The sequence below is a fragment of the Tachysurus vachellii genome, chromosome 14, assembly GCF_030014155.1.
Source record: "Tachysurus vachellii isolate PV-2020 chromosome 14, HZAU_Pvac_v1, whole genome shotgun sequence".
Classification (NCBI taxonomy): domain Eukaryota; kingdom Metazoa; phylum Chordata; class Actinopteri; order Siluriformes; family Bagridae; genus Tachysurus; species Tachysurus vachellii.
In genome coordinates, this window is record NC_083473.1 from 2876245 (window position 1) to 2898471 (window position 22227).

At 40.9% G+C, this 22227-nt stretch overlaps 1 protein-coding gene across 1 annotated transcript in view; it reads right to left on the reverse strand.

The window, feature by feature from the left end:
- Positions 1-22227, reverse strand: part of fam135b (family with sequence similarity 135 member B) — a 70150-nt gene that overhangs the window by 44655 nt on the left and 3268 nt on the right. The window contains exon 2 of the mRNA XM_060887281.1: positions 1805-1896. Within this exon, the coding sequence (XP_060743264.1) occupies positions 1805-1881 (77 nt within the window). The 5' untranslated portion in view covers positions 1882-1896. The remainder of the gene's footprint in view (positions 1-1804; positions 1897-22227) is intronic.

Below are 22227 nucleotides of genomic sequence, written 5' to 3' on the forward strand. Positions count from 1 at the left end.
CCACCCTACACTGGAGACTCATTTCAGATGTATTAAATAGACATTACTAGTGGTTGCCGTGGTAACAACATTTACCAACTCGCATCCCAAATTGTTCTTGGGGCAATTTTCTTTTTTCCCAAATTGTTCTTGCGTCTCTCATGTCACAGGAAGTCGCAGCTCTCTTTGTTAATGAACATCTCTATTTACTATGTGGCTGTGAGTCTGTGTGTGTGAATGCAGCACGAGTTGTTACTTCGTGCTTTAATCTTATAAAGTGTAAAAAGCGCCCCTTCAATCAGGCCGGTGTGATGACTGAAGAAAAGATTTTTTTATGACAATAACAATGTCATGCATGAAAACTGGGAGATAAAATTCAAGTGTTTGAGCTGAGGCTGAGCCAGATGTCAGGGTGTAATTCCCTGAGCTCATACACACACACACAGACACACACACAACATGCTGCATGGCATTATAGGTGACCTTTACTTTTCATCAGCCGTGTGATATTATACTCAACTGTGCATGCACAGGAACAGGAAGAACAGGAGGAGGTGAATGTGTGTGCGTGTGTGTGTGTGTGTGTGTGTGTGTGTGTGTGTGTGTGTGTGTGTGTGGCTCAGTTACTATGTTAGGACTTGTAGAATTATATCACTGTGTCTGATAAACCAGTTTGGATATTAAATAATCCAGGAGGATATGAGGCGAGTCTGTGAGGTTGAAGTGATGTTCATTTCCTGTCAAGTTCATTTATAGATAAGAATCCTGTCAGGTTAGCCTACGTTAGCTAGCATGCACATGTTAGCATTAGCTTAGGTTTATATAGTACATACACAGTCATAACTTTATTAGCAAATAATGAGCCATGAAACGTAGAAACATTTATTGATATGACTTTCAGTATTCAGGCCTGAAATCCTGTCAGGTTAGCTCATCCTTGCTAGCTGTTAGTAATAATTTGTTAGCTAGGAGAAGTTAGCTAGCTAAATGTTCAGCTAAATAGAGTTACCTAGCATCTCAGAAATTCTTCAAGGTTAGCATAAAACTGACTAGTATTAGCTTAATGAAGATTTTGAAGATGCATAAATATGAAATAATATAAAATCTGCTCATGTTAGTTACTGAGCTCATGCCAGCTAGTTTGGCTAGATAGCTAAATTAGCAATTAATAATTTAATTAATTTTGATGTGACTTAAAAATCCACGCAGAAGCTAGAAAATGTGTGACTTTACTTTTATAATTAATGAAGTGATCTATCAATCTATCTATCTATCTATCTATCTATCTATCTATCTATCTATCTATCTATCTAGATGATATAGCTAGCTAATTGTCATGTTAGCTCATGTTTTCTAGCTGGACAGTAAACCCTAGGAGTATATTTTTTTTGTATATATTTAAATGCTACTGACTTCCATCATCCTATTTTAAAGAAAATGTGCTACGTTTTTAAAACTGAATTATCTTTTACATTCTAGCGTGTTTCATGTCTCTCGGTCCATCATCTCAGCACAGTGTGTCCCGGTGTGTTTCAGTCTTGCAATAGCTCGATAAAACAGCAGTCTTTTTACCGAGAAACATCAATCATTCTTCTTCTTCTTCTGTCACCAAAGCTTAAAATATATAAATTCCATAACCTCCATGTTAAATCCAGATTATTGCCCTTGAGAGCTGTAAGTGGTTGAATGTACTCGCAGATCTACGTAGCTGAGCACTTTGTAAAGTCACTTGGACGACAGTCGTTGATTGAAACGTGCTCTACAAATAAAATGTACTTACTTACAAACATAGTTGCATGCTGAAGAGGCTTCCAAATGGACTTACCCTCTCTGGAAGAGATCCACATTGTGAAATTTGTGTAGCTCCACAGAAAACTCCACAGTGCCCTGTACTTCAGACATCACCTATTCCATCACCTACAGGGAGACACATAGAGGACAAACGGCATCAGTCTGGTGCTCAGAAAGAGCAGAGGTGTCCGATAAGCCGATAAGAGTACAATTAAAGCAGGATGTGTGGTCACGAGTGAAAGAGAGACGGGTTGGCGTGTTGTCTTTGAGTGCGAAAGATGAGTGTCGTGAACTGGACACATGGGCATGTCTTCAAATGAGATAAATAGGTGTGCCTTGTGTGTGGTAAATGGGTGTGTCCTTTGTGTGTGAGTGTGTTTTTGAGAGAGACAAACATGCATCTGAGTGATCTGGACAAATATGGCTTTGAGTGAGACAGATGGGAGTATCTTTAAGTAAGACAGATGGGTGTGTTTAAATGAGAATGATGGCTATGTCTGAGTGAGACAGATGGGCATGTGTTTGAGTGAGGCAGGTGGGTGTGTGTCTGAGTGAGACAGATGGGCGTGTGTTTGAGTGAGGCAGGTGGGTGTGTGTTTGAGTGAGACAGATGGGAGTGTGTTTGAGTGAGACAGATGGGAGTGTGTTTGAGTGAGACAGATGGGCATGTGTTTGAGTGAGACAGATGGGAGTGTGTTTGAGTGAGACAGGTGGGTGTGTGTTTGAGTGAGACAGATGGGTGAGAGTTTGAGTGAGACAGATGGGAGTGTGTTTGAGTGAGACAGGTGGGTGTGAGTTTGAGTGAGACAGATGGGAGTGTGTTTGAGTGAGACAGATGTGAGTGTGTTTGAGTGAGACAGATGGGTGTGAGTTTGAGTGAGACAGATGGGTGTGAGTTTGAGTGAGACAGATGGGTGTGAGTTTGAGTGAGACAGATGGGCATGTGTTTGAGTGAGACAGATGGGAGTGTGTTTGAGTGAGACAGGTGGGTGTGTGTTTGAGTGAGACAGATGGGTGAGAGTTTGAGTGAGACAGATGGGAGTGTGTTTGAGTGAGACAGATGGGTGTGAGTTTGAGTGAGACAGATGGGAGTGTGTTTGAGTGAGACAGATGGGTGTGAGTTTGAGTGAGACAGATGGGTGTGAGTTTGAGTGAGACAGATGGGTGTGAGTTTGAGTGAGACAGATGGGTGTGAGTTTGAGTGAGACAGATGGGAGTGTGTTTGAGTGAGACAGATGGGTGTGAGTTTGAGTGAGACAGATGGGTGTGAGTTTGAGTGAGACAGATGGGAGTGTGTTTGAGTGAGACAGATGGGTGTGAGTTTGAGTGAGACAGATGGGTGTGAGTTTGAGTGAGACAGATGGGAGTGTGTTTGAGTGAGACAGGTGGGTGTGTGTTTGAGTGAGACAGGTGGGTGTGTGTTTGAGTGAGACAGGTGGGTGTGTGTTTGAGTGAGACAGGTGGGTGTGTGTTTGAGTGAGACAGATGGGTGTGAGTTTGAGTGAAACAGATGGGTGTGTGTTTGAGTGAGACAGATGGGTGTGAGTTTGAGTGAGACAGATGGGTGTGAGTTTGAGTGAGACACGTGGGTGTGTGTTTGAGTGAGACAGATGGGAGTGTGTTTGAGTGAGACAGATGGGTGTGTGTTTGAGTGAGACAGATGGGTGTGTGTTTGAGTGAGACACGTGGGTGTGTGTTTGAGTGAGACAGATGGGAGTGTGTTTGAGTGAGACAGATGGGAGTGTGTTTGAGTGAGACAGATAGGAGTATGTTTGAGTGAGACACGTGGGTGTGTGTTTGAGTGAGACACGTGGGTGTGTGTTTGAGTGAGACAGATGGGAGTGTGTTTGAGTGAGACAGATGGGTGTGTGTTTGAGTGAGACAGATGGGTGTGTGTTTGAGTGAGACACGTGGGTGTGTGTTTGAGTGAGACAGATGGGTGTGTGTTTGAGTGAGACAGATGGGTGTGAGTTTGAGTGAGACAGATGGGAGTGTGTTTGAGTGAGACAGATGGGTGTGAGTTTGAGTGAGACAGATGGGAGTGTGTTTGAGTGAGACACGTGGGTGTGAGTTTGAGTGAGACAGATGGGAGTGTGTTTGAGTGAGACAGATGGGAGTGTGTTTGAGTGAGACACGTGGGTGTGTGTTTGAGTGAGACACGTGGGTGTGTGTTTGAGTGAGACAGATGGGAGTGTGTTTGAGTGAGACAGATGGGTGTGTGTTTGAGTGAGACAGATGGGAGTGTGTTTGAGTGAGACACGTGGGTGTGTGTTTGAGTGAGACAGATGGGAGTGTGTTTGAGTGAGACAGATGGGTGTTGCTTTAACTGAGACAGATGGGAGTGTGTTTGAGTGAGACACGTGGGTGTGTGTTTGAGTGAGACAGATGGGAGTGTGTTTGAGTGAGACACGTGGGTGTGTGTTTGAGTGAGACAGATGGGAGTGTGTTTGAGTGAGACAGATGGGTGTGAGTTTGAGTGAGACAGATGGGAGTGTGTTTGAGTGAGACAGATGGGTGTGAGTTTGAGTGAGACAGATGGGTGAGTGTTTGAGTGAGACACGTGGGTGTGTGTTTGAGTGAGACAGATGGGTGTTGCTTTAACTGAGACTGATGGGTGTGTGTTTGAGTGAGACACGTGTGTGTGAGTTTGAGTGAGACAGATGGGTGTGTGTTTGAGTGAGACACGTGTGTGTGTGTTTGAGTGAGACAGATGGGTGTTGCTTTAACTGAGACTGATGGGAGTGTGTTTGAGTGAGACAGAGGGACACCTTTGGGTGAGACAAATATGTTATTAAACAAAGAAAGAACAATATATTTTTGAGAAGTGCCTTGGTGGGCGTGGCCTAATATTCCAATGAGCATGCCGCTTGAGGCCACACAGGGGAATAAATAAATAAATAAATATATATATATATAAAATCTTATTTATTTCTCATGACACATAAATAATTTGTACATTTTATCTTTCGAAAAATAAAAATTCTGTATTTCCAGAAATTTCAGGTCAGTGACTTCTGTCATCGCTTTATCAAGTGCGTCATCTCATTATCCAGAGAGAAAAACAGCGAAATGAGAAAGACTTGAATGACGCTAGGTGAAAGCTGTGAGACAGGCTGTGTGACTCTCACAGCTCTCTGTGCCTGCTGTGTTGCATTCATCATCACTGTTTGCTCATGGTTACAGGCGATGTTTACTGTAGCGACCCATTGTTAGCATAAAGAAAGTAACAATGGCCTGGATGAAGGCAATAGCAGGAGATGAGTCTCTGATTACCCCAACACTGAGTCATCCAAGGTAATGTTTGCCCTGACCGACATGCTGGTGTCAAAGGAGCTCTGCTTCATAGCAACAGGGAATGAGGAACACACTAATCTCTGAGTGTACAGATGGACAAACCGGAGTCCAAGGATTTAAATGCCCAGACCTTTCACATTTCACCGTCTCCCTGTCGGTTCATTCACTTTTCACTGTTTATCATTTCTCTCGCTGCACAGGAGACAAGAGACACCTTTTTTCTTTGAAAACATGAATTGAATGTAAAGAAAAGAAGAATATTATTCTCAGGAGATTAAAACAAATACCATTCCCTATAAAATCCACAGCATTGAGTAATTGTGGGAACAAAAGTTCAGTATGTCATTCACTGTCCTGACTTTTTCTGCATTTCAGGAGACATTACACACGTTTCATACACACTGTCAAGTGCAATGAATATTGACGTGTACTGAATATCGTAGTGTATTGAATAGTGATGAGAACAGAATACTGAAATGCAATGAATATTAAAATTATGAGAATACTGAAGTGTATAGAATAGTGATTTGTAACGAATACTGAAATTTCCATCATTTGGCAGATGCAATACATTTATACAACAGCACAACTGAGGGTTAAGGGCCTTGCTCAGGGACCCAGTATTGTCAGCCCAATTGCCGGTCTTGTGATTTGAACTAAGGACCTACCTGTCAGTAGTCCAACAACTTAAACACTGAGATACCACCTCCCCACAGAAATGTACAGAATACTGAAGTGTAATGAATACTGAAATGTATAGAATTCTTCAGTGTACTAAATACTGAAGTGTGAAGAATACTGTAGTCTAAACAGTACTAAAATGTGGAGAATACGGAAGTGTAATAAATACTGAAGTGTATTGAATAGTGAAGTGTACAGAATATTAAAATGTACTGAATACTGAAATGTAGAGAATACTGACGTGTATTGAATAGTGAAGTGTACAGAATATTAAAATGTACTGAATACTGAAATGTAGAGAATACTGAAGTGTATTGAATAGTGAAGTGTATCGAATAGTGAAGTGTACAGAATATTAAAATGTACTGAACACTGAAATGTAGAGAATACTGAAGTTTAATAAATACTGAAGTGTATTGAATAGTGAAGTGTACAGAATATTAAAATGTACTGAATACTGAAATGTGGAGAATACTGAAGTGTATCGAATAGTGAAGTGTACAACATTTGGCAGATGTATACAGAAACGTACAGAATACTGAAGTGTTAAGAATAGTGAAGGGTAATGAATACTGAAGTGTAACGAATAATGAAATGTATAAAATACTAAAGTCTACTGAATACTGAAGTGTTTAGAAAAGCGATGTGTACTGAATACTGAAATGTAATGAATACTGAAGAATGAATAGTGAAATGTACAAAATTCTGAAGTCTACTGAATACTGAAGTGTTTAGAAAAGTGATGTGTACTGAATACTGAATGTTTTACTGAACCACCACATTACCATACACTCTTTTCCCTAACGCTGTCGTTAAATCTCTCTCTCCTTTAGTCTCCCAACTTATAATGTCCCTGTTGTTAAGTTATTGAGCTAAACAACACGTCAGCTGATACACAGCACAGATCACAGGGACTGCAGCGTAAGCGTATGAGGGATAGGAAACAAACACACGACTGTTGCTTCTTACTTATAAAGCAGAAGATTTTAGCAAAGAGCTATGTTTACATTATCAAATGTAATGCCATAAATGACATCGTTCTCCATTCAGGCTTTGTTTTACCCTGGAACAAGCGTCCCATCCTGATCCTCTAAAGGTCATGGCTGTTTGGTATGATGATGAGGATGATGATGATGATGATGATGATAATATCGCTGTGGTGGCGATGATCCAGCCTAGCACTCAGTGACATTTAGACTGAGCACCATTTGCCGACAAAGCAGCATTTGGCCCGAGCATCATGGCTTGTCATTTTGTCCTCTGATGGTAAGAGAAAGAAATGGAGGAAGTCCAAATGTCCAAACTGATCTTGTAAACATGTCGTGATTTTCAATATTTATGAATAAATAAAGTAATAAATAAAGCTGTTAACACAACCAAACCTTGTGCAGAACACGTGTACTACACAAACCATGTAGATCTGCATGCACTAACCCTAACGATAGATTGTGCTTCAGATTTATGTAACTGACCCTGACATTTTATCTCTCGGACTCTCCTTATCCAGCATGTGGATCTGTTTCCCTAATTGCTTCTTCTGTCCTGCTTCCCCTCTTCATCTCTTAACTGTAAATCTTCCAGTAAACAAACACTAAGCCTCTTGAAGATATGAAGACTCCTCCTCATATTTACCATGGCATCACCTCCCTCTACTCCAAATGACTCTCCCTACTTCAAATGACACGCTACTCCAAATGACTCCCACTACTCCAAATGACTCTCCCTACTTCAAATGACACGCTACTCCAAATGACTCCCTCTACTCCAAATGACTCCCTCTACTCCAAATGACTCCCTCTACTCCTAATGACTCTCCCTACTCCTAATGACTCCCTCTACTCCAAATGACTCTCCCTACTTCAAATGACACGCTACTCCAAATGACTCCCTCTACTCCAAATGACTCCCTCTACTCCAAATGACTCCCTCTACTCCTAATGACTCTCCCTACTCCTAATGACTCCCTCTACTCCAAATGACTCTCCCTACTTCAAATGACACGCTACTCCAAATGACTCCCACTACTCCAAATGACTCTCCCTACTTCAAATGACACGCTACTCCAAATGACTCCCTCTACTCCAAATGACTCCCTCTACTCCAAATGACTCCCTCTACTCCAAATGACTCTCCCTACTCCTAATGACTCCCTCTACTCCTAATGACTCCGTCTACTCCTAATGACTCCCTCTACTCCTAATGACTCTCCCTACTCCTAATGACTCCATCTACTCCAAATGACTCCCTCTACTCCTAATGACTCCCTCTACTCCTAATGACTCCCTCTACTCCTAATGACTCTCCCTACTCCTAATGACTCCCTCTACTCCTAATGACTCCGTCTACTCCTAATGACTCCCTCTACTCCAAATGACTCCGTCTACTCCTAATGACTCCCTCTACTCCAAATGACTCCCTCTACTCCAAATGACTCTCCCTACTCCTAATGACTCCCTCTACTCCTAATGACTCCGTCTACTCCTAATGACTCCCTCTACTCCAAATGACTCTGTCTACTCCTAATGACTCCCTCTACTCCAAATGACTCCCTCTACTCCTAATGACTCTCCCTACTCCAAATGACTCCCTCTACTCCTAATGACTCTCCCTACACCTAATGACTCCCTCTACTCCTAATGACTCCGTCTACTCCTAATGACTCCCTCTACACCTAATGACTCCCTCTACTCCTAATGACTCCCTCTACTCCTAATGACTCCCTCTACTCCAAATGACTCCGTCTACTCCTAATGACTCCCTCTACTCCAAATGACTCCCTCTACTCCTAATGCCTCTCGCTACTCCAAATGACTCCCTCTACTCCTAATGACTCTCCCTACTCCAAATGACTCCCTCTACTCCAAATGACTCCGTCTACTCCTAATGACTCCCTCTACTGCTAATGAATCTCTTTACTCCAAACAACACTGCTAATGAATCTCTTTACTCTTTACTCCCTACTCCTAACGATTCCTCCTACTCTCACATTCTCCTATGTTAATGAGCTTATCCAGGGATCATCTTTGAAATTTGTGGAGGTTTCCAAGCTTGGATGAGTAATGAAACATTTTAGTCTAACAAGAAAGATGTCCATTTGACCTGACCCAACTTCCAGATAACTTCACAATGATAAGCTCACCTGGATATCCTCACCAGTAGAACCTCACCTGGATATCCTCACCAGTAGAACCTCACCTGGATATCCTCACCAGTAGAACCTCACCTGGATATCCTCACCAGTAGAACCTCACCTGGATATCCTCAACCAATAGAACCTCACCTGGATATCCTCAACCAATAGAACCTCACCTGGATATCCTCAACCAATAGAACCTCACCTGGATATCCTCACCTGGATATCTTGACCTGGATATCCTCACCAGTAGAACCTCACCTGGATATCCTCAACCAGTAGAACCTCACCTGGATATCCTCACCAGTAGAACCTCACCTGGATATCCTCACCAGTAGAACCTCACCTGGATATCCTCACCAGTAGAACCTCACCTGGATATCCTCAACCAGTAGAACCTCACCTGGATATCCTCACCAGTAGAACCTCACCTGGATAGCCTCACCAGTAGAACCTCACATGGATATCCTCACAGTAGAACCTCACCTGGATATCCTCAACCAATAGAACCTCACCTGGATATCCTCACCTGGATATCCTGACCTGGATATCCTCACCAGTAAAACCTGACCTGGATATCCTCACCAGTAAAACCTCACCTGGATATCCTCACCAGTAGAACCTCACCTGGATGACTGAGAACCTTCACAGACATGATTTAGAGTTTGTTATGATTGTGGCTGAAACTATTGAATTGGTCAAATCACAAGCATGTGTAATAGCTGAATAGACGAGAACATAGCTGAATGTTATGATGATGTCACATGTCCAGAAGTCTTTGCTTCTACACCTTTATATTGAATACTGTCTCTGACATTGTCATCATTCAGCTGTGTTCAAATATTCATGAGTGCCAGAGTGTGGCTGTGCAGTAGCTGAGTTTTCACATCAAGCCATGATGAAAGGATTTAAAACACACACACACACACACACAGATGTCCGTCCCTGTGAGGTTCGAAAGAGGAAAAGGAAGCTGAGCGTAGGAGCAGAAATGAAAAAGATGTCTACTTTTAGCAATAATCAAACTTTTATGAGAGCCATCCTGAGCTGAGATTAAGAGGCTCGGAGATATGAGGTGATCTTTGTAGTGCTTTTATTCCAGGGTGCTGGGATTAAATACAGCTTGTACGAGCTGGAATAATAAATGAAAAAAATATGCTTGTTATGAAGTGTAATGTCACGCCGTTGTCTGTGTTGAGTTTCAAATATCAATAAATGAACCTGAACCTGACATGAGCTGTTTGTTCAGTTAGTTTGTCACCGAAAAACCCAAAGCTGCTGAACATCTACTGTTCCTCAAGCTTGTTCTGGAGAGAACATTCTAGATTCATGTTCAGACAGACATGTTCAGACAGACATGTTCAGAGAGATGTGTTCAGAGAGACATGTTCAGACAGACGTGTTCAGAGAGATGTGTTCAGAGAGATGTGTTCAGACAGACGTGTTCAGAGAGACATGTTCAGACAGACGTGTTCGGAGAGACGTGTTCGGAGAGACGTGTTCGGAGAGACGTGTTCGGAGAGACGTGTTCGGAGAGACGTGTTCAGACAGACGTGTTCAGAGAGACGTGTTCAGAGAGACGTGTTCAGAGAGACGTGTTCAGAGAGACGTGTTCAGACAGACGTGTTCAGAGAGACGTGTTCAGACAGACGTGTTCAAAGGTGACATGTTCAGACAGACGTGTTCAGACAGATGTGTTCAGAAGTGACATGTTCAGACAGATGTGTTCAGCCAGACGTGTTCAGCCAGACGTGTTCAGCCAGACGTGTTCAGCCAGACGTGTTCAGACAGATGTGTTCAGAGGTGACGTGTTCAGAAGTGACATGTTCAGACAGATGTGTTCAGACAGACGTGTTCAGACAGACGTGTTCAGACAGACGTGTTCAGAGGTGACATGTTCAGACAGACGTGTTCAGACAGACGTGTTCAGACAGACGTGTTCAGACAGACGTGTTCAGAAGTGACATGTTCAGACAGATGTGTTCAGACAGACGTGTTCAGACAGACGTGTTCAGACAGACAGGCCTCTCTAAGTGCTCGGTCGTCTGTGTGATGCCTGCAGGAGTTTTTTTTCAGGAGATACAGTACAGTATATTTAATGAAATCTGTGTTTGTGTGTGTTTATGTGTGTATGTGTGTTTATGTGTGTGTATGTGTGTGCATGTGTGTGCATGTGTGTGTATGTGTGTGTGTGTATGTGTGTGTATGTGTGTGTGTGTATGTGTGTATGTGTGTGCATGTGTGTGTGTGTGTATGTGTGTGTTTGTGTGTGTATGTGTGTGTATGTGTGTGTGTATGTGTGTATGTGTGTGTATTTGTCATATAATAAAATTCATCCTGATGCTCACACTTTCTCAGGTTGCGTCCCAGATCGATAACGTGCTCTGCGGCTTTGTGCCGAGTGATCGATGGTTTAATTCCGTCGAGACCGTCGTACACTCCCATAGGCCGTGTGTGTGTGTGTGTGCTCTGACCCTCGAGCATGTACTCTGTGTATTTTATTACTTCTATCTGTCACTCCTTCATGGCGCACGTTAAATCGTCATCTCTGAAGTTCAGCCTGATATTTAGACCCCAGCTCCTCTCAGCTTTACTGACGTGTGATAAAATTCTAAACGTCGACACGTTTGTTAACACCTGAACTAATTGTGCTTATTGCACCGGTCGTGCTGTTAGAGGAACACGATCGATGACGAGGTGATGTGAAGAAACGTAGGTGACGTGAGGAAACCTTAAACGTACCCAGTGATTTGTCCAGCTGATCGAGGCGTGTTGATTAACGAACGTTAAGTACGTAAGGATTCTAATCCAATCACATTCATATGTCAGCTGGTTATGTCCTTGTGTAACCTTCATAATCTATCCAGTTCTATAAGGTCAATGCTTCCTGTCCTGCTTACCCTGGTATCCTGTTGTAATGGTAATTAATGTGTGTGTGTGTGTGTGTGTTATTAGCATAAACACATCCCTGATATCGTCTGTAGTCCTGTTTAATCACTTTGCATCACAAAGAGTGGAGCTGTACTGATGTCACACAATAAAATAGCTTGAGCTTGTGTGGACCACAGACAAGATTTCAGACATTCACTCACTCACTCATTCTCTACCGCTTATCCGAACTACCTCGGGTCACGGGGAGCCTGTGCCTATCTCAGGCGTCATCGGGCATCAAGGCAGGATACACCCTGGACGGAGTGCCAACCCATCACAGGGCACACACACACTCTCATTCACTCACACACTCACACACTACGGACAATTTTCCAGAGATGCCAATCAACCTACCATGCATGTCTTTGGACCGGGGGAGGAAACCGGAGTACCCGGAGGAAACCCCCGAGGCACGGGGAGAATATGTAAACTCCACACACACAAGGTGGAGGCGGGAATCGAACCCCCAACCCTGGAGGTGTGAGGTGAACGTGCTAACCACTAAGCCACCGTGCCCCTTCAGACATTTAATAAAAAATAAAAACAAAAACATCCAACAAAGCTAACAAGTGCTAACATGCTAAATTCTGAACTCTCCTTCTCTTCATGAAGAAACCTATGCACCAGTGCGCTGTAGATTAATACCTTATCCCTCATTCCTGGGGTTTAGGAAACTCATATTTGATTAAACTAAGCAGATCAGTTGTTCCAGTTGTCTGGAGATCAGCGATACAGAGCTTCACTAAGCTATGCAGAAAGCAAAAGGGTTAGAAGGCTGACGCTTCTGTAAACATGCCGAGGTCAAGAGCCTGTGATTGATGCTTGAACACAGTAGACTCCAAGACCACTTATATCTCCAGGGTGTGGAGGTAGAGGAGGAAGTGAGTCAGCACGAGCTGCAGAGGAATTCATTACATCGGCAACCTTCAAAGGGTTAAAGAGCATCAGGCTTTTAGCCGATTCTACAACGTAATAGGCGACTAGAAAAGGAACGCTGTTGCTAAACAACATGGGAAATTTCAACCTTAGCTAGCTTATCATGATATGGAGACTGTGGAAAGTTCACCATGAACAGAGAACAGAACAGTAAACTGAAACACAGACGTCCGAGTGGAATTTCAGTTACTTTCGACTGATCATCGGGTTGCAGTTAAATAGGAAACTGTTGCTAAGCAACGAGATATATCATCATCACGCCTTTATCAGCTAGCTAATCATGCTGGTGTGATTCCAAGCTTGATTAAAAAAACATAACAGTCCACTACATCATGTATGTCCGGGCGTAATTCCAGTAAAAACTCCCAAACACTTTAATTCGGAGGTTTACAGTAAAACAGGACACGGTTGCTAAGCAACTGTGGCAAAGACGCACACCAGATACGAGCTAGCTAATGATTACTGCCTGATTGTTGAACGGCAGTGTGTGACATCACACGGCCAACAGGTGACGTATTCTAGCGTACAGCGTCTGCGCTGTTGCTAAGCGACCAGAATACGCACCAGAACACCAAACCTAAGCTAGCCAGAAATAATGCTGCGATCTTAGAACCTTCACACGGTGTCGTGACATCATCGCAGGCATCGTGGTCCACTCTGCAGTGGAGCTTCTTTTATGTTCTTACAATCAAAAGAAGACACACAGGGAAGAAACAAAAAACATCTCGTTTCTCACGGTGTCGCAGCGTGCGCTACTTCCTGCATGCAGCGTAGGTCTCTGAGGAGGAGAGCGTTTACTTAACAAACTGATAGGAGTGTGAGCATTGAGGAACATTTACAGCAAGCGGTGCCTGGTGTGTGTGTGTGTGTGTGTGTGTGTGTGTGTATGTATTAGTGCAGTGTAGAATTAATGTCTATTATATCTTTCACACACAAACACAAACACACATTTGTAAAGGTGTGAAGAACCTCGAAAACCACGAGGAGATCCGTACGGATACACGGAGAACATGAGAAACACTCTGAAAAGCGTTACTTATGAATTATTCTGACTTCCAGAGGGCATCACACGGTGTACTGTACACGTCCTGCTGAACTCCACCTCGTCCACCTTCACACACAACACTTTTGTCCGTTCACGGCAGCACCATTTAGTGACACACGACACACGATGAGATGAAGGTAAAGCGCTGAACAAACAATCTATCTGCAGGACTGCCTCAGTCCTCTGGCTCGTTATGTCTTCCGCTAAAAATAGCTTCGATCGACAAAGCAACAGCTCAAGCGTTCGGAGAAGTGTCTTTAGAGAGATTTAACTCACACACACACTCACACACACACACAAAGTTAAATCCACTTTATACACAATTAAACCTTCACATTCCTAAATTCCTACTATATAAAATAGAAATATTTATTCATATATCTAATCTAATGCAACGTACCGGCCGTCAGCCCAATGCAGCGCCATTCCATTGTTCAGAGATTCCTGCATCATCATGCTGCTCCTGATCCGATGATCTGGCGTGCCGGTGAGGGCAGAATTATATAAATCACATGAGCGGGAGAATCATGGGACTTTGCTGCAATGAACCAGCTCATTCATTGGAGAGAGTGCCTGAGTGCCACAAACTCTCCGCACCTCTTCTGGCTATGTGTGAAGGTGTGCAGCTGATGGAGGTTCAGCACCTTCATCTCCTCGTCCTTCAGCAGAACCTGCTCTCTATACAGTCCACTGAATTCTAACCTGTTGGGGACTCTGTACTGAGCCAGACCTTCAAATAACTACAGACAGATTATCTTCTAATCACAGACACTGTTTTAAATATAACCATAGTTTATCAAAAGCATAGATGTCTTTAAACCAGAACTACAGACTTTTTAACCAAATCTACAGACAGGATTTACCATAACCAGTTTATTTATTTATTTGTTTGTTTGTTTGTTTGTTTATTCATTCATTCATTCATTCATTCATTCATTCATCTACTAGAACTAGACACATTTTAGAATAACTGATTTGTTTGTTTGTTTGATTGCGTGTCTTACCTCAGTGGGTTTATTTATTTATTTATTTGTTTGTTTGTTTACCAGAACTACAGACATGGGTTACCACAAATTTCCCCCCCCAAATAATTACACGCAGTTTTTTTTTCTAATCATAACTTGTTATTAAAAAACGACAGACACAATGTCTTTAAAACAGACAAATATTTCTTTTTGTTAACATAACTACAGACAAATTATTACCAAAAGTACAGACAGCTGTTTGTTTGCTTGATTGTTTTTATATTTTTTTGTTGTTATCAACTTTCTTTCTCATCAAAACTTCCCAGCATTCACAGCAGCCTACAGTCACTACACTTCCCACTGAAGACATCCACAGTCACCGACAGTTAAAGTGTTTAGTCAGTGACCCTCTGTTCTGTGTTCTGATGATACCAAGCTTTTTAATCTGACTGAGCATTCCTGAGTTTGGCTTCATTACTTTCATAAGATCTTATTTCCATTAAAGTTCTGTTGATAATCTGCACTTGCTCCATCTCAGCTTCATGGACCTGATGATCCTTAACCACTTACAGTCTCCTTTTTTTAAACATAATCACAGACCGTGTTTTTTCAGACCACCGGGTTTTCATGTGACCCACAAAAGCTATTTTTAAGCACAGACATTTTTTCACTTTAACCACAGACACTTTCTTCCATAACCACAGACAGTTTTTCATCATAATGTCTAGAAAATCTTACCAAAATATACACACATGGTTTTAAACCATAACCACACTTATTATTATAATTACAGACATTTTTTGAATGTCTTTATATATAAAAATGTATTTTAACTATTTATTTATTATTTTTGTTTGTTTTTTTTTAGGCTTTTTATTGCAATCTCAGTCAGTATGAATTTATTAATTCATTTGTTTTTTAATTAACCACAGACATGTTCTCATCATAAGAACAGGAATGTCTCTTTCCTTACCTCAGGTTTCAGACTGAGCACAAAGTTACAGACTGAGCACAGAGTTACAGACTGAGCACAAATTTACAGACTGACCACAAAGTTACAGACTGACCACAAAGTTACAGACTGACCATAGAGTTAGACTGACCACAGAGTTACAGACTGACTACAAAGTTACAGACTGACCACAGAGTTACAGACTGACCACAGAGTTACAGACTGACCACAAAGTTACAGACTGACCATAGAGTTAGACTGACCACAAAGTTACAGACTGACTACAAAGTTACAGACTGACCACAGAGTTACAGACTGACCACAGAGTTACAGACTGACTACAAAGTTACAGACTGACCACAGAGTTACAGACTGACCACAAAGTTACAGACTGAGTACAAAGTTACAGACTGACCACAAAGTTACAGACTGACCACAGTTACAGTCTGACTACAAAGTTACAGACTGACCACAAAGTTACAGACTGACCACAGATTTAGAGACTGACCACAGAGTTACAGACTGACCACAGATTTAGAGACTGAGCACAGAGTTACAGACTGACCACAGAGTTACAGACTGACCACAAAGTTACAGACTGACCACAGAGTTACAGACTGACCACAAAGTTACAGACTGACTACAGAGTTACAGACTGACCACAGAGTTACAGACTGACAACAGATTTAGAGACTGAACACAGAGTTACAGACTGACCACAGAGTTACAGACTGTCCACAGATTTAGAGACTGAGCACAAGGTTATAGACTGAGCACAGATTTAGAGACTGAGCACAAGGTTATAGACTGAGCACAGAGTTACAGACTGAGCACAGATTTACAGACTGACCACAAAGTTACAGACTGACCACAGAGTTACAGACTGACCACAAAGTTACAGACTGACCACACTGACCATAGAGTTACAGACTGACCACAGAGTTACAGACTGACCACAAAGTTACAGACTGACCACAGAGTTACAGACTGAGCACAAAGTTACAGCCTGACCACAAAGTTACAGACTGACCACAAAGTTACAGACTGACCACAAAGTTACAGACTGACTACAAAGTTACAGACTGACCACAGAGTTACAGACTGACTACAAAGTTACAGACTGACCACAGAGTTACAGACTGACCACAGAGTTACAGACTGACAACAGATTTAGAGACTGACCACAGAGTTACAGACTGACCACAGATTTAGAGACTGAGCACAGAGTTACAGACTGACCACAGGTTTAGAGACTGAGCACAAGGTTATAGACTGAGCACAGAGTTACAGACTGACAACAAAGTTACAGACTGACCACAAAACCACAAACACTGACAGATTTCAGGTCTTTAAGCCAATTGAGAGAACACATGAAATTCTAAGTAGAATTCCATTTTCTTTTCCCATTTTTTTTTGATTGAACTATTCTGGGTCAGTTTTTTAATGAAGCTACGTGATTTTCTATGTCACTGCTCACAGGTGTGGTGATTGTGGTGATGTTAAAGAACACTCAAATCTACTCAAATTTCTGCTCCACCTGCAAGCACCTAACCATCTACAGCAGCATTTCCCAAAGCCAGTCCTCAGGGTCTTCACACAGTCCACATATCTGCAGTCTCTCAGCTCTCACATATCTGCAGTCTCTCAGCTCTCAGTGGATGAAAACCGAGAAACACGGAGCACTGAATAGTTACTGAAGGTGATTTGGGAGCTGAGAGAGTGAAAATCTGGACTCCCTCAGGATAGGGTTGGGTGAAGACTGCTCTGGGAATTCGTCAGTAATAAAAATTAGAAGGAAATACTGATCTTTAAACAAATACACTGCTGTCTTTTTTTTTTAAACATAGTCAACATCTTCTATTGAGAAATCTCCAACACAGTGTCTTGACATGTTTATTCAGAGACTGTGTATGTAGACGACTGTCTGTAGTTATTGAAAAAATATATATAATACTGGGTTTACAATGAAAATCTGTTTGTACTAATGGAAATAAATGTCTGTGGTTATGTTAATACTGTCTGTGGTTAGAGTAATACTGTCTGTGGTTGTAGTAATACTGTCTGTGGTTGTAGCAATACTGTCTGTGGTTAAATTAATACTGCCTGTGGTTGTAGCAATACTGTCTATGGTTAGATTAATACAGTCTGTGGTTCCAGTAATATTGTCTGTGGCTATGTTGATACTGTCTGGTAATGTTGATACTGTCTGTGGTTGTAGTAACACTGTCTGTGGTTATATTAGTACTGTTTGTGGTTAGATTAATACAGTCTTTGGTTCCAGTAATACTGTCTGTGGCTGTAGTAATACTGTCTGTGGTCATGTTAATACTGTCTTTGTTTCCAGTAATACTGTCTGTGGTTGTAGCAATACTGTCTGTGGTTAGATTAATACAGTATGTGGTTCCAGTAATACTGGCTGTGGCTGTAGTAATACTGTCTAGTTATGTTGATACTGTCTGTGGTTATATTAATACCATCTGTGGTTGTAGTTACACTGTCTGTTTTTATATTAATACTGTATTTGGTTGTAGAAATGCTGTCTGTGGTTGGGTTGATACTGTCTGGGTATGATGTTGATAATGTCTGTAGTTGTAGTAATACTGTCTGTGCTTATATTGATACTGTCTGTAGTTTTAGTAATACTGCCTGTGGTTATGTTGATACTGTCTGTGGTTAAAATGAAATACTATTTTTTGGTTTATGGTAAAAAGTGTCTGTGATTGTGGTTTAAAAAGTATCTATGGTCAAGTTTATATATAAATGTGTCTGTTGTTATGGTTATGGCCTTTTGTACCTTTTGGTGTTGTTATGGTATAATGTATAAGTATAATGACTGTCTGAGGTTATTTGTGTCTGTGGTTATAGTTAAAAAAAAAACTATGTCTGTAATTATAGTTGAAAAATTGGTACCTATGATTATGAATTTATAAAATATGTTAGTGATTATTTATTTAAGGTTTGATGAAAATAAATTGCCTATTGTTATGGTTTAAAAAAATGTGCATATGAAAATGGAGAAAAAAGTCTCTTTACAAGAATATAACCCCTTTATCAAAAATATAATTATATTAATCTGATGATTTTTGTAAATATTTAACTGTCCCCTACTGTACACTCTCTTTATCACCCGACTACTTAACCACCTGAACCCCAGACCTCCACAACTGACATCAGGTCCATTACTGATCTCACTCTAATGATCCCAAATCCCCACAGTCACGCTCTAACATCTAATGGAAAGCATTTCCTAAGCTTATTATAGGAGCAAGAAGCGATGAATAAATGCTGAATAGGACGTTCAACAAGCAGATACGAGTGTGACGGTCACGTACTAAACTGTTAGTCTGAGGTACAAATGCTTTAACTTATACTGTGTGCCCTAAATAGCTGTGCAGGAAAATCACTAAGATACACAATAAGACTCCGAGGAATACTGGTATACCTTCAAGGGTGGGTTTGTATTATCTGTACCCTGGGGAACAAAAATCTGCCTGTGTAGAACTTTTCTATTTAGATTTTATATCAGTGCTGCAGAGACACGGCTCCGAGAGATGACTGGATTATATTGAATGATGAAAGGTTTTTTTAATTGTTTTGTGATATATATATATCGTAGAACTGAATGCCGGTGTACAAATTGAGTTTGTTCGTGTCAGAATCAGCTTACTAGCATCAGCAGTCTTTCTGTTTCACTCTCTTGGGACGACAAACGTACTGTAATAGACATGTCGGTAGAAATTCAGCACAACCTGCCAGCACCGCAATATTCAAAACACTTCTTTAAATATCTATTTTTTATCTCAGGATGTAAATGCCAAGGACAGGAAATAAAATGCCACCAGACTTTAATCTGGTGAGCCTTTGGTTCTCTGGAAGACATGACCTGAAAGTAGATGTGTGTGTGTGTGTGTGTGTGTGTGTGTTTCATACATATGTTTGCATTTATTAGATTACATGATGCAGCAGAACATGAGTCCAGGAAGAAGGAAATATTTAAATAGAGAAAATATTCAAATGCATTTCACATTCCAGAGCGTGCATGTCAGTGCGTAATCGCACACCGTAACAACAGACGGCTTTTATTCTAATCACACATAATAACTACACACAACTTTTTAATCTAATCACGCAGATATATATCAACTGACCAGTAAATCACAGAATATCGTTATTTGTTATGCACAGTTTACATTTGTGGCATTTAGCAGATGCTCTTTTCCAGAGTGATTTACTTTCTTCCGATTGGTAGCCTAACACCTTCACCACTAGGCTACCACATCCCGAGTTCGACTCTCTACTTTCTTATTCACTGGTTACTAATCAGCTACATTATGTTCTCTGGGGACCTTACATAAAATATTGCAGGGAAAGTCAATGTAACTGGAAAATGGTTTTAAATGAAATTAAGCAGCGGAGAAGCAGATGCCCTGGGCTACTTATTACACTACATACACAATAAAATGACTCTTCTCTGTCTGTGAGGTGACTTTATCTCCTCCAACATTAACACTTTACACCATTACTAGCGCTGCTCACGAGTTTATTTAGTCAATAGTATATTTCGTAAAATTTATTTAGTCAAGCTACTTTAGTGACAGAACATAGACCCTTTGTAGTATTAGGATTATTCAGTAACAAAACACTGGACCATGTTGCAATAGCATTATGAATATTATATATATATAATGATATACACTCACTATCCACTTTATTAGGTACACCTGTCCAACTGCTCATTAACGCAAATCTCTAATCAACCAATCACGTGGCAGCAACTCAATGCATTTAGGCATGTAGACATGGTCAAGACGATCTGCTGCAGTTCAAACCGAGCGTCAGAATGAGGAAGAAAGGTGATTTAAGTGACTTTGAACGTGGCATGGTTGTTGGTGCCAGACGGGCTGGTCTGAGTATTTCAGAAACTGCTGATCTACTGGGATTTTCACACACAACCATCTCTAGGGTTTACAGAGAATGGTCCGAAAAAGAGAAAATATCCAGTGAGCAGCAGTTCTGTGGGCGCAAATGCCTTGTTGATGCCAGAGGTCAGAGGAGAATGGCCAGACTGGTTCGAGCTGATAGAAAGGCAACAGTAACTCAAATAACCACTCGTTACAACCGAGGTATGTAGAAGAGCATCTCTGAACGCACAACCTTGAGGCGGACGGGCTACAGCAGCAGAAGACCACACCGGTACTAGTAAGGTGTACCTAATAAAGTGGCCGGTGAGTGTATATATATATATATATATATATATATATATATATATATATATATATATATATATATATACATATACAGTAATACCTCGAGATACGAGTTTAATTCGTTCCGTGACTTTGCTCGTATCTCAAAGCAATTTTCCCCATTTAAATGAATTGAAATCCTATTAATCCGTTCCAGCTCACAAAATTCCACTCCAGTTGTTTTGTTTGTGTGTTTTGAATATGATAAATGTTCAGTACCTGTATTTATAAATTACAAATATTGTATAAAAACATACAGTAATAAAAGAGAATGTTAAAAAAATAAACTGGTTTTACTTTACGGAAGATGTGCACGGAGGTTCAGGGAGGAGTAAACAGGCGGAGGAGTTAGGAGGAGTTACACTTTCACTTTCGTTCACTTACTTACTACTGTACACTCTTAATTCTACTTTACACTTAAATTGAACTTAACTAAACTTCACTAAAATTAACGAACTTAACTGAAATTCTCTTAACTGAACATAATTGCTACAATTTCTGTTTTCTTTACATTAATTTTGCTTAATTTTCTTCATCTTTCTCTACACTTGTTTTTGCCTTTTTTGTCACTCTTTCCTCACTAACATCTGCCGGTCGTTTTAATAAAAACCTGTCCTGTCGGCATATCAGATGCGGTGTAGTTGCACAAGTTCAAATTTTTTAACGGATCCAACGCATAAAACGGATCAGAAAATTACGGATCCGCAGATGGTCGGCACCTCACGCAGCGCCTTTGCGACAGGTGAAGGCAAAAATTTGGTCGAATCACAGCTCGTATCTCAAAAAATTCGTATGTCAAAGCACTCGTATCTCGAGGTATCACTGTATATATATATATATATACACATTATAAGGTTGCAACACAGCAGTATTCATATTAAACCTCAACACAAGACCATCAGCGTTAACGGAACATATTAGCATTGGTATTTGTATTGGTATTTGTATTGGTATTTGTATAGCATTGGTATTGGATAACCCACAACATGATAATACTACTATTTTTAACACATCGGAACTAGCATTAGACCACAAAACAAAAGCATTAGCCTTAATCAACATAACACAATAGTATTACAGTAGCTGTGTTTGTGTAAATGGAAGTTTTTCACTTTAGAGCTTTGCTAATGTTTTGATTGTTTGCTAACATTGCTATATATCTCTAGGGCAGGGTACAGTATTAGCAATATCAGCATATTTTAATGAAATACAAAACAAACCGATATTAAAGGATAATCGATTATGAATGAAAACAAAGGTGAATTCTATTAATC